At 38.0% G+C, this 13,425-nt stretch overlaps 1 protein-coding gene across 1 annotated transcript in view; it reads right to left on the reverse strand.

The window, feature by feature from the left end:
• Window positions 1-7,079: 7,079 nt before the first annotated feature.
• Window positions 7,080-13,425, reverse strand: part of TNFSF8 (TNF superfamily member 8) — a 36,554-nt gene continuing 30,208 nt past the window's right edge. Inside the window, exons 3-4 of the mRNA XM_072631736.1 lie at window positions 12,548-12,619; window positions 7,080-7,596 (exon numbers count right to left, since the gene is read on the reverse strand). Coding sequence (XP_072487837.1) covers window positions 7,202-7,596; window positions 12,548-12,619 — 467 coding nt within the window. The 3' untranslated portion in view covers window positions 7,080-7,201. The remainder of the gene's footprint in view (window positions 7,597-12,547; window positions 12,620-13,425) is intronic.

Here is a 13,425-nt window from a genome sequence, read left to right on the forward strand (position 1 = left end):
GTTTTTCTCTTTCTGAGAGCACAGTGGTCACCTTCCCCTCATTGCTAGCCCTTGATTTGACCCTGGTGCATCACTCGCTCCTCTTTATTCCCTTGTTCCCCTCTCCTCTTTATGTAAACTCTTATGTTATTATTTCATTCCCACAAAAGAAGTATTTATCCCTAGGCAGGGAGTCATCAAGTTCTATACATAATGTCCCCTACCTGTCTCTTCACTGTCACTTCTACCAGATTTCTACCTTCACCCACTTCTCTTTATGTACATGTAGAAAAAAGTCTCTAACTGATCTTTCTGTTGTCCCATTTTTGCTGTTGCTGTCCTTGCGTGCTGCATTTATTCTTTCCTCCTGTATTTCTGTTGTTTGGGGGGTTTTGAGGGGCAAATAATACCTTGAATTCTGATTTTCTTTTTAAAAAATGTTTCAAATTCTTCTTTATTGTTGAATAGCCATCTTCTGTACTGTTTGGTTAAGCACAGATTTGCAGTATTGGTCACCCCAGGCTTCATCCTGAGCTTCATTGCTTTTTGGAACACATTATTCTAGTCCCTTCTTCTTTTTCTAGTGGGGATGGAATAAACTTGCATTTTTTGAATGCCCTTTCCTTCATACTTAAAAGTGATGCCTTAAAGATCTTGTTGTTTCTGAATTGAATTGTTAAGGTAAAACAGTATATGTTTTGGAATTTGTAGCCTTGAGTTTTTTTTTTTTCTCCTTCTGGTGGTAATCTGTGAATTTTTTCAATTGGAATTGCACGTTCTGGGTTAGAAGTCATAGGCAGTTCTCTTCTATTATTTCTTTCATTATGGTATTAAGATACATTTTTTTTTGTCCTATAATATTCTTTAGGGAGATCTTGGATTGTCTCTGAGATTTGAATTAAGTATGTTTTGCTTGGATAGTGGGTATATTTTCTCTTAATATTATTCGTTTTTGTTTCTCTTCTAAGTTCTCTTTTATTTCTGTGTATTTGCATTTCCAATCTACTGTTCTGTCTTTTGTTTCTTTGATGAGATTTGCATATTATAAATTCAAATTTTTCTTAGGCTACTCATTATTTTTGTTGTATAGGAAATAAATTCTCTCAATTCTAATTTCTTTTTTAAACCATTTTGGAATAGCATTTTATAGTTCCTTGTTCTCAAATTCCACAGAATCTTCTGTCTCCTCAAATACTGGACCATTTCCCTTTATTTTGCAGTATTTATTCTTAGATGCCTGATCTTGTTTACTAGATATGGAGTCCATATTTATTTCTGTTATTATTTTTTCTGTTGACTCATCTGTTTATATTCAAGGTCTTTGAAATGTTGTTTTTTCCTGAAACATGTGGTACTTTTAGTCTTTTTTTGTTCTTTATTTTCCTTATCACTCACTTTCTGACTCCCTCCCCTCTGATTGTGGTTTCCATTAGAGGTGAATATCAATATATCTCACCTTGGTTCATCAGCCTAGGTATCTACCCCAAATTATTTTGGATGGTCAGAACTGGCCCCAGTTGAATGTTATGCTTTTCCCTCAGGCATGGTAGAGAAAGGACTTGCCCAAAGTTTCAAAGCTAATGACAGATCCAGGATTAATCCCAGGTCTCCTACATCCAAACTTAGGTTATTTTCCACTGTACTATGCAACCAGGTATACTAATAATTTTTCTTTTTGGTCAGGTTCCTAATTTGTAAAATGAGACATTAATTCAGGCCAATTAGAACTGAGGAGAAGTACCATAGATAGAGACAGCTAAAACAACAGCTGGGTTGATGAATATCCATGAAAGCAGCCTCTGACTACAAAGGAATTTTACAAACCTTACTATTTAGTGTCATTTGATCTATTAATAGAAGCATTACAAGGTATTTTGGGTTTACTGAGACTGAAGCCTACCTTGGTCTAATTTAATATGAAATTTCATAGCTCCCTAATACCTACAGGCCATCCAGAACTTATTTTTGAAGCTTCTTATTCCATTGTATCCTTTTCTTACAAGCTACTTGAGCTTACTGACTGACTGGACACACCACATATGAGGGACCAACCTAATCATAGCTTCCCTTATCCCTATCCCTTTCTTCCATGTTGGAAGATTTAGAAGAACAGGCCAGTATTTGGGAAGGTAGGTTACCTCTCTTTCAGAGAAGCTGACCAAAGAGGATGAAACTCTTTGCCATGTGGCCATTAAGGTGAAGGCTGCCTATATGCCCTGGATGTCTTGGTATCTTGAAATCTTCTAGCACTATCTCTGGGCAGGAGCCTCCCAGGACCTGGCTTCCTTAATGGTATCCTCTATAACAGTGACCTTGAAATATCCCAGGGTCTCTGACTTGCTACCCCAAGGTCTTTTCCTGGGGTTCCCTTTGGCTATCTTTCCTCTAGTGCCAGAATTGTTAGTAATGATTATGCATATGTATAGCTTCCCTTCCCCACATCAGACCAAAGCAAGGACTACAGATGTGATATAGTATCTGGGAGCATGTCTTACACCCTTCTCCGGTGTGTGCATATATACATGTGGTCTATGTATCTTTCAAAACCTCTTCTGTTGTTAAATTAAGATGGGTATGGCTTTGTCTCTGCTCTTTGAAATCTGGCTTATGTAGCAGTCTCAAATCCTTTTTAGCTCAGATGTTCTATTTGTCTCATTCTATTTTCTAAGGACATTTGCAGCTTTCACATTCCATGTTCTCACATTCTGTGGTCTTTCCCACAGACTTAATAACTACTATGTTCTGAAGTTTCTTCCACTTCTGACATTATATGGTCTGTAGTTTTCTCCAGTTGTAACATTGCATTTTCTCACATTCTCTGTGTTTTCACATTCTATCTTCTAGAATCCTTTCCAGCTCTCACGTTCTTTTTGAAGGTTTCTTCAAACTTTGATGTTCTTTATTCTCCCAGTATATGATATAAGATTCATTCCTGCTCCAATGTTCTAAAAAAAGTTTAGAGGGTGTAGCAATGCAGATCTATGTGGACAATAATCTGAAAAATCTAAAAGATTGCTGATTGTTTTTTCAGGCCTCTGATATTTTAGACACATGTACAAGACAGGGCAAATATAATTTTCTTAAAAAAAACAAAAAGTTTTCTTTTTTCTTTTGAAGAAAAAAAGCAATATGTTCTCATTTTCTGTTTCTTACGTATCCAGGAGACATGCTTATAAATAGGATGCAAAAGGAACTCGAAACTTCTCTGGGCTTTAGCTGTTCAGAATGTGCTATTGGTATATGTTAATCAGGAAATGGGAACATTCTGAATGTAATAAATGAAAGGCTATGAAAGATCCCTTAAAAAGTAGTGAACTAATAGTATCTAGGGAAAATATTGTGATCCAGGGAGCTATGGAGAAGGAGATGTAATATTATGTTTCTTAGTCATAGAAATTTAAGGCAGAAGAAATTGAGTTTTACTCCAGGGCACTGCAATTTAAAGAAAATTGATGACTCATATTCCTTCAGCACCTGAGTTCAGCACCTAATTAGCAAGAATAACTAGTTAAATAAGGAACTACCAGGATAGTTCTTTTTTGGAACACCCCACCCCAACCCCCTAATTCTGATCTTGCTCCATCCTCTGGTATTTCAGGGTCTCTACCTTCTATCCATAGAGCAGTATCCAGATTCTTCCTGCCCTTCTTCTCTTCCCCAGCAGAACTTTAAAAGCTAATGTGAGGTTATGTTTTACGTGGCTTTCCCTGTGTACCAAAATTGTCAATTATGACTTTGCTTGAATGAAAAGAGCTGTATTCAGGACAGTATGTTTGGCATAATGACCATTATATACAGTGGACCCCTGCCAGTGCCTGGAGTGACTCATAATTACCTTATGATGACATAGATTTGATTATATCAAAGGTGCATGTGTACGTGTTGGGGGTGGGAGGATTGGCTTTGACTGAGTTCTGGTTTCCATCTTCTTTTCATCCTTCTAACCAAGATAAAAGGGCCACATTATAAGTCCTGAATAGGTTCTACTCTGCAAACATCTCATATAGTGATCCCACCTTCCAAATGAATGTATGTCTTATGACCCAACAGCAGGGTCAAAGTGGAGTGGATGTTGATGGTAGGTCAGGGACAAGGATCACACAGGCAGGTAGGATCCACAGAGAATCCTTAAATCTCATTTTAATCACTATGTTCCACTGCCTTTCAATCTTACAGCAAATTAATTAAGAAGCACGGCATCTTTTACCCTCTCTTGGCTCATGAGTCAATACAAACACCAACAAATGGTGAAATGAGTGAGATGATGGCAAAGATACTTGTGTTCTGAAGATTATCACAAGTTTACTGTAAATAGGCAATACTATACCAGTGAACATAAACCATTAACTTAAGTAGCAGGTTTGATTTGGGCACATCATCAACCATATGAAGTTGGGACCTCAAACTCTGTGACCATGGGCATGTCATTATTCTCTCTCTAGGCTGTGGCCTTCTATTCCATACAATGAGGGGAATGGGCTACATAATTTTTAAGGTGATTTCCTCTCTTGTCCTCTTCTGGTCTGTTTGAAACTAATCTGAAGTTTATTTAGATAGTATAGATTAAAATCATTCTACCTTCATTCAACAAACATTTATAAAATGCCTATGTACAAAGCACTATGTTAAGTATGGAAGGAGGTACAAAAGCAAATAAGACACAAATAATGCCCTCAATGTACTTATGATATAGTAGGTCTTGCAGGATGACAATATTCATTGAAATTTCAGGGAGTATCCACTTTCTCCCACCAAATGTCCTATTGAGTTTAATACTGCCAGAGTTTTATAACCTTGGCTGAGAGCTTTGATCCTTGTTGAAATGTTACTCTATCTAGGGGAGGTATGGGGCACTAGAGAAGACTCAGTTGTTGTCTGTCACTTATCTCCTACATGGATCTGAAGTACCTGAAGGGAGTATGTATGGGGATAGAAGAGGGAAATGCACAGAATTGGAGGGGGAAAATCATAACATGGAAAATCTGAGATCCAGATTGATAGACTTTATGACCTTCACATTAGTTCTTTGATTTTTTTTTTTTTTACATTCGTAGCTGCCCATATCAAACCCAGTGGATTCACTGGAATTTTCTGAGCTGAAGTTGGACTGCTAATAAGTTATTCATAGGGAAGAAAGATATGTAACTGGGCCACTTTGGTTTCTGGCAGCAGCATCTCCAGGCTGAACTCTGGAATACCTTCCTCCTCCCAATCTCCTTTTCAGTCTCCTTTAATATGTTGTTTTCTTCCATTAGAAAGTAAGCTCCTTGGGGTCAGGGACTGTCTTTCTAGTTGTATTTGCATTCATAGCACATAGCAAAGTGCCTGAAACATTTGTGTTTTTCAGTCGTTTCAGTCATGTCCGACTCTTCATAAACCCATTTGAGATTTTCTTGGCAAAGAGATAGGAGTGGTTTGCCCATTGACTCAAACTGAACATACAGCAGAACGCTAAAACCATCATGCCTCTTCATATTGTACTTTGGAGGTTGATTTTTTGAAACCTCAAATAAATACTTTACATTTATTATTCAGACAGGCATTCACCAATTCTATTATTAAAGATTAATTAACTTTGTCACAACATTCCTGAAATTACCTGGAGTTTGAATCAAGTGATCCAAGTTTTCTTCCTGAATTTAATACTTAGCAGCCATGTGACTCTGGTTAAATTAATTTTATTTCTCTGGACCTTGGCTTTCACTTCTGTTTTAAGGATCAAGTGAAATGAATGTGAAAGTGTTTAATAATAATAAAATGAGATGAGTGAGGATAGTGATTATGAAATAATGATTTTCCTGACTGCAGTTAAATATTTACAGATCACTGCTTAACAGAGAAGCTGGATTGGAGGGAGAGAGAGAGAGAGAGAGAGAGAGAGAGAGAGAGAGAGAGAGAGAGAGAGAGAGAGAGAGAGAGAGAGACAGAGACAGAGACAGAGACAGAGAGAGAGACAGAGACAGAGAGACAGAGACAGAGGCAGAGAGAGATCAAAAGATAACAGTGAGCAGCTGCTGTACATTGAAACTAAAAGCCCAAGGAAAGTTGCAAGAGTCTCTGAAGTTCTGATGGAAATCAATGAAAGAGAGATTTTGATTTACCAAACTTTAATCGTGTACAACAAGGCAGGAATACACCTACTGCATGAAGCCACTTCCCCTTAAGTTATCTATCCAAACATATACTTTTTTCCAGATGTTTGGGTGGCTACAAATAGAGTTGTTACACTGAGGCATTTGCTTATCACAACCTTTCACCCTAACCCAGCCAGTGAAATTTATTGTAGTCATTTAGGTTTTTCTTCTATCATCTTGAGGATCACAATGATGGACCATTAGTCTTGTCAAGAAGGAAGGTTCCCCCTCTGCCTTTTCCACCATAGTTACCTAGCCCTTCATCTAATTATTTTCCTGGAAAACATTTGCAGGAATTGGGATCAGCATAGATACTAAGGGAGGTGAGGGTCCAAGCCATATACAGCTATTTCTCTTCCATTCAAAAGAGAAAGACTCCAGGCATCTGTAACAGCAGCCGTTTGCTGCCCCTCTGACTGCCATGCAATATAGTCACTGTCATCACTTAATGTTCACTGAACGCATGGCGTTGCACGTTTTGAGGCAGCAGGAGGCTTATACTTACATGTGCTTGATACGGGTTGCTCTTAGTTGGAATAAATATAGGCCTTAGTTAATAGTTTGCTAATCATCCTATCTAATTAGTCTTGTTTTGAATCATCTCTTGTTTTTAAATACATTTCCCCCATACTCCTATTTTAGCATTGGAGTAGCCTGCTGAAAGGAATTCTCCCTATTGTGTTTCAGACCTTGTGATTCCCTGCCCAGTCTAGCCATTTACTTCAATATTCTGGCCATCATCACCAAATCAGACTGTAGGTAGAGGTAGCCCCAGTCTTTCTTGCTTGATCAGTCTTTCACTGAATTAGTACTTTAAGTGTGGATGCATGGGGAGTGTGCTGCTGTGTGACTGAAATTTCTTTTGTCTCCCTTCTGAAAGACAGTTCCACCGAGAGTCATCTTTTTGTTTCAGAAGGAGTTACGAAGGAAAGTGGGGGAGGCATATGTTTCACTCTGTTTGGGGTTTTAATCTAATGATAAAGGTCTCCAGTGAAAAAGCTTCTTTTTTTCTTCTTTAGTCATTGAAAAGTTATAAATGATGTGTGGCATTGGTGGAGGGTTTGTCTCCAAGGACCAAATGAGGTTACTCAGTTAGAATGGCTATACTTGAAGGCTGCCAACACGCTGTCACGAGGAAAGGTATTTGCATCCACATACTGGAATTCTTTGACCTTGATGGACACAGTATCTTTGACATTTAGGTTCTCCAGAAAGAACTGGGATAGATTCCTGTAGATGTCCTTTGTTCCTGTTTTTGATTCACACACAGTAACCAAAGTTTGCTTCTTTGTTTGATTATTGATGAGAAGTTCCAAATTCAGGTCAATAGCGTTGTCTGGACACTTCGGCACAGCAAATTGCAACTGGCAATAGATGATGTACCAGCCTGGAGACTGGATGATCAGATTACCATCATAATATCCAATGCCATTGAGGATGCCATTGTCCCAGGTCAGTTTGGAACTGTTTATTGACTTTGAAACTAGAAAGAGAAACATAAAAGAACAGGATTGTTGTGTGCTTTTGGGAAATGGTCTAGAAGATTTGATGTGTTCTAATTAACATATCAAGTTATTGGGGGTCTTTGAGAACATAGTAGGTGCAGGATGTCTGTCAGATACAGCTAACTGGCACAGTGGATAGAAGATTGGTATTAGAATCAAAAACACCTGAGTTTAAATCCTATCTTAGGCACTTGCTATGGGACCCTGGACAGGTCATTTAACCTCTGTCTCAGTTTCTTTATCTGTAAAATGGGTATAATAATAGCACCTACCTCCAAGGGTTGAAGTGAAGATTAAAAGAGATAATATATTAACACACTTTATAAGTCTTATATCACCATATAAACACTAGTAGTTAATATTATTACTATTATTATCATGATAATTATTAATAAGGTATTTCAAAGACTCACTGAACCATGAAATCTCAGAGTTGGAAAGTATCTCAGTGGCCAAATGTTCCTACCAATACATAACCACCACCACCCTACAACACACCCATCAAGTGGTAATCCAGCCTTTGCTTGAAGCCCCACCTTCCTTCCCTATGGGGGAGAATCCACTTCCTCCTGAAACAGCCCATTCCACATTTGGATAGCTTTAATTGTTAGCATCTTCCCCCCATTATCAAGCCTATATTTGCCTACCTGCATCTTGCACTCATTGCTCCTTACTTCAACTTTTAGGGTCCAACAAAGCAAGTCTGATATCAACTGCACATGATAGTCCCTCAAATACTTGTAAGCAGCTCACATACCTTCTTCCCCCTTTCCCCAAGTCTTCTCTTCTCCAAACTGAACATCCTCAGTTCCTTTGACTGATACTCATGTTTCATAAATGAGGATCTTCATCATCCTACTTGTCCTCCCAAGGACTGTCATATGCACAGTTTACTCTGTATGCCCCCAAAGCAAGAACTTGTAGCAATGAGTGACAGTTTCATCTAATGGATCATAACTTCATTGGATCATAGATTTGGAACCAAAAGGTAGCTTAGAGGCCCTCAAGTCCAATGCCTTCATTTTTTAAATGAGGAAACTGAGATCTAAAGTAGTAACTTGTTCAAAGTTTCATCGGTAGTAAGTAGCAGAGCTGAGATTTCAACAAGTCTTTGGACTTCAAATACAGCATACTTTCCATTGTGCCACAGACTTAACATAGGGGAAAACATAAAATAAGCAAACCCCTTCTATTAATTAAATCTATGGAAAGGTAGAATGGGGTGGCTTCAGAAGATAAGTTTCCCTTTACTAGAGGTATTCAAGTTGGATATACACTTTTCATGGATGTTGTAGAGGGAATTTCTGTTTTTCTTTAAATAAAATTGTATTGGTGTTTTTACTTTTTACATCACCTGCTATTCCCAATGTATCTCTACCTTCTACTCTCAGAAATCTATTTCTTATCATAAAGGATAAAGGAGAGAAAAACAAAACAAAACATAGTTTTTAGCAAAATAGAACAATAAAAATGTCTGGCATTGTATACAATTTTCAATGACCTTCCACCTCAGTAAAGAAGTGGGAGAGGTTCCTTCTCCTTTGGGGCCAAGCTTGGTTATCGTAATTTCATAACATTCAGTTTCTATGTTTTATTGTTATTTCCATTTATATTGCTGTAATCATTGTATACATGTTTTCTTAATTCTATTTACCAAACTATGCACCATTCCATGCCTTCCCATGCTTTTCTGTATTTACCATTTCCTATAAAACACTGATGATATTCCATTACATCAACCTATCATGATTTGTTTAACCATTCTCCCATCAATTAGTATCTGTTGATTTCTAGTTCTCTTCAGCTCTCTCTCTCTTTCTCAACATGTGTGTATATATACATATATATAGTGTGTGTGTATACCTATATATAAACACATATGTACATATGTATATACATATATATATATTTCTTTTTATCATTGACATATTCCTAGAAGTGGAGTCTCTCAGTTAAAGGGCAACTACATGTTTAGTGATTTATGCAAATTACTTTCCAGAAAGCTTAGATTCATTGGAAGCATTACTAAGAATGTGTTAATGTGTCTGTCTATCCATAACCCCTCTAACATTGACTCTTCTTAGTTTTAGTCATCTTAATTTGTTGGATATAAAGCAAAACTAAGAGTTGTTTTGATTTGATATTATTAATGTTTTGAGACATTCTTTCATATGGTTGTTAACAGTTTGCTATTCTTTCGAGAGCTTGTATTGACTTCTGGTGATACATTTTCTTAGCTAGGTGGCTCAGGATAGGGCACCAGGCCCAGAGTCAGGAAGACCTGACTCTAGTTCAAATCTGGCCTCAGACACTTATTAGCTATATGACCTTGGGCAAGTACAAGTACAAGCAAAGTGGAATTTAGTTTTTCTTTTTGGAGTTCAGCTTCCCAGGCTCAGGCTAAATCATGAACATCTGAAGGCTCAATCTCCTTTGAACTCCAGTAGCTCACAGCTGTGCTGAGTTACATTTGTTGTGATGCCTTCTGGCTCTGAGCCTATTAGTTGAAAACTATACATACTGAGAGATTTTGGGGGTTTTGCTTATGAGAAGGACCTTTTGATTCCCTGGATGGAACTCTGAATAGCCCTTTGTTAAGAACCTCCCCTTCCCCCACTCTCACATGTTCTTGGTACTCCCTCATCTGGTGGTATATGTAGGTGGTTGGTTGTGTTACTTTGTCAGTCAGCTGGAAACCTGTCTGTTGATCTTTGTGCTAATTTCTCTGCTTGTATTTTCTCTGTATTTTCAGGGTGTTGACCTTTCCCTTGAACTCGTGAATGACATATATGTTTAATTAAAGAAGAATTGTTAACCCCTTTGAAGTTGTCTTGCCTTTATAAAGCAGATCAAAGAATCTTTGCTAGCAGGCCATCCTGGGTGTGCTAGGGTGCTTGCTAATACAGTAAGTCACTTAACCCTGATTGCTTCAGTTTCCTCATCTGTAAAATAAGCTGGAAAAGGAAATGATAACTTACTCTAGTATCTTTGCCAAGAAAACCCCAAATGGGGTCACCAAGAGTTGGACATGACTGAAATGATGAAACAACAATTACAACAATATCTAGGATATCTGATCTTTATCAGAAATATTTGATACAAAGATTTTTTTCCCTCAATTGACTACTTCTATTTTTGTCCTAGTTACCTGTCCTAGTTCATGAATAAATGATTCAATTTCATAATAACAAAGTTAACTATTTTAATATTATTATTAATTGCCATGGAGAGATTTCAAGCACAGCCTAGACTAGATGATCTTTACAGTCTCTTTCAACTCTGAGATTCTACAACTCTGCGTTGCTGAGATTGACCCTGTAAAAACTAGCCTTCACCAATAAAGTGACATTGATATGGTACAGTGAATAGAGTACTGGACCTATAAGCAGGAAAATCTGAGTTCAAATCTCTTCTGAGAGACTTCTAGCTCTATGACCTTGAGCAAGTCACTTAACCTCTTTGTCTCAGTTTCTTCAATTGTAAAATGGGAGGATAATAACACCTACCTCCCAGTGTCGTTGTGAGGATCAAATGAAATGATATTTGTAAAAAAAAAAAGCGCTTCACATAGTGCCTGACACATAGTAGGCACTATCAATGCTAGTTATTATTAATTTTTGAAATGGAGATGCTAAAGTTAGTTTTAACTGCTGCTGTTATACTGCTTCTGTTTTGTAATGCAAGGTAAAAACCATTTTCTCTCTGATCTCTGAAGCAAATTATTTGCTAAGGGTGAGATTTAATTCACTGGAAAAAAACAAATTCAAAAAAGGAAAATAAGATGACTGTGGCTAATGACAGAGACTTATGGCTAATGTTCGATTTCTCTTCCACTCAGGCTTTGGAACAGCAGCACATTTTAGTGTTTTCCCCAAACACCTGTCTCTTGACAGAGGTATCTAGTAGTATGCAAAAAGATTTTGTGCTTGTTAATTAAGATGTCAATCAGAGAGGCAGAGCAGTTTTCAGTGTATTTAACATGTCTCATTGGTACAAATAAAAGTGTAGAGCCAGTCATTCTATTGAATGTCTGACTTTAGTAGCCATGAGGGAAATGGTCAAAAGTCATATAAGCTTGGTAAAATTTGATGATTCTTTGACTCATAGCTGGAACTCCTCCCCGGTCCTCCTGCTCCCTCATATCTAGCCAGATCCAATCATACTTCACTTTATATATTGGCCATATTCTTATCTTCTGCTGTACCATAACTATAGGTACTCTCCTCAACCCCAACCCCCACTTTCCAGCTCTGGAACCATAATCAAATTAATATTGCCATTGCTACTGGAAAGGATGTGCAAGTTACTGCCCTAGGCTCTATTTATTGTCCCCGTGATGCTGCATACCAAAACATAACTCCCTAGTTATATTCCTTTTATAGTATATGTTACCTCCCCTTAATAGAATGAAAGTATCTTGATATCAGGAAATATATTGCTTTTGTGTCCCCAGACTTAGAATGGATTTGACATATAATAAGTTCTTAATAAATGCATCTTCCTTCCTTCCTTCCTTCCTTCCTTCCTTCCTTCCTTCCTTCCTTCCTTCCTTCCTTCCTTCCTTCCTTCCTTCCTTCCTTCCTCATTGACTAAATGGGGAAATCACCTTTAGAAGTTCATCAAACAGCTAGGTGGCTTACTGGATAGAATGCTGGCCTGGAGTCAGGAAGACCTGGGTTCAAATTTGACCTCAGACATTTGTTAGCTGTGTGACCTTGGGCAAGTCACTTAACTCCCTTTTGCCTCAATTTCCTCATCTGAAAAAGGAGCTGGAGAAGGAAATGGCAAAGCACTCCAGTGTCTTTGCCAAGAAAATTCCAAATGGGTTCACAAAGAGTTGGACAGGAGTGAAACCACTGAACAACAACAAACAGATTCAAGGTTTTAAGGAGGATTTGAAGGACTGGATAATGGAACTCAGTTACTGACCTTGTAGATATGCTGATGACCCATTCCCTAGAGGCTTCCTCAGGATACTTAAGATGTCCAATGAGCAATTTCCTGAAAGCAAAGATCAGAGAAATATGAAAGTTTTATCTCTGCTTTTGGGAACAGCAGACATTACTGATAACCCTCATGGCCCTTGACTTAGAATAATGACAATTTTCCACTGTCAGGGGATTGGCTTTCTCCTCTTCGACCATTAACTCTTTTCCCGTGATATCCATGGTAATGAATACTTAATTACAGCTATATAAAATGAGAGATAAAGAAAAGGTATCGATAAGTTACTTACAATGCAGTGGGAAGGAAGGCTTCTCTTCAAAGGGAGAAGCCAAGGATAGCTATTATGATCAAGTAAATTAATATCACCAACAAAATATAAATAAATCATTTAACACTTCTTGAAGCTAGGGAATGAATTCACCCTCATATCTCCTTCTCCCCGCCTCAAATCTCTTTACATATTCAATTGTCCTTTCATTTCTATATTCCAGTTTCTGAAGAAGAGGTAGGCGGTCCATTTCTATGCTGAGGCAATCTCTTTTCATGGTATTCTCTCATGTTTCCTCTGGCAGTTCCCTCTTTGTCCAAGTCACTGTTGCTGTTCTCACTCTCTCTTTCCCTCCCTTCCTCTCTCCCCTCTGTCTTTTTTAAATCCTCTCCCTCTCCCCCCTATTTTCCCTCTCTCTTCTCCCCATCTCTCTCCCTCTTCCTTCCCCACTCCCCCTTTTTTTTAATCTTCCTACCTGTTGGCTTCTTCCTGCCTGCCTAGACATGCTCAGGTCTTCCTCATCCCCAGAAAAGACAAACACCCACTGTCCTTGACCTTGAAATCACTTTAAATATTCATCTTATACCATTTT

This window comes from Notamacropus eugenii, chromosome 1 (assembly GCF_028372415.1).
Source record: "Notamacropus eugenii isolate mMacEug1 chromosome 1, mMacEug1.pri_v2, whole genome shotgun sequence".
Taxonomy (NCBI): Eukaryota; Metazoa; Chordata; class Mammalia; order Diprotodontia; family Macropodidae; genus Notamacropus; species Notamacropus eugenii.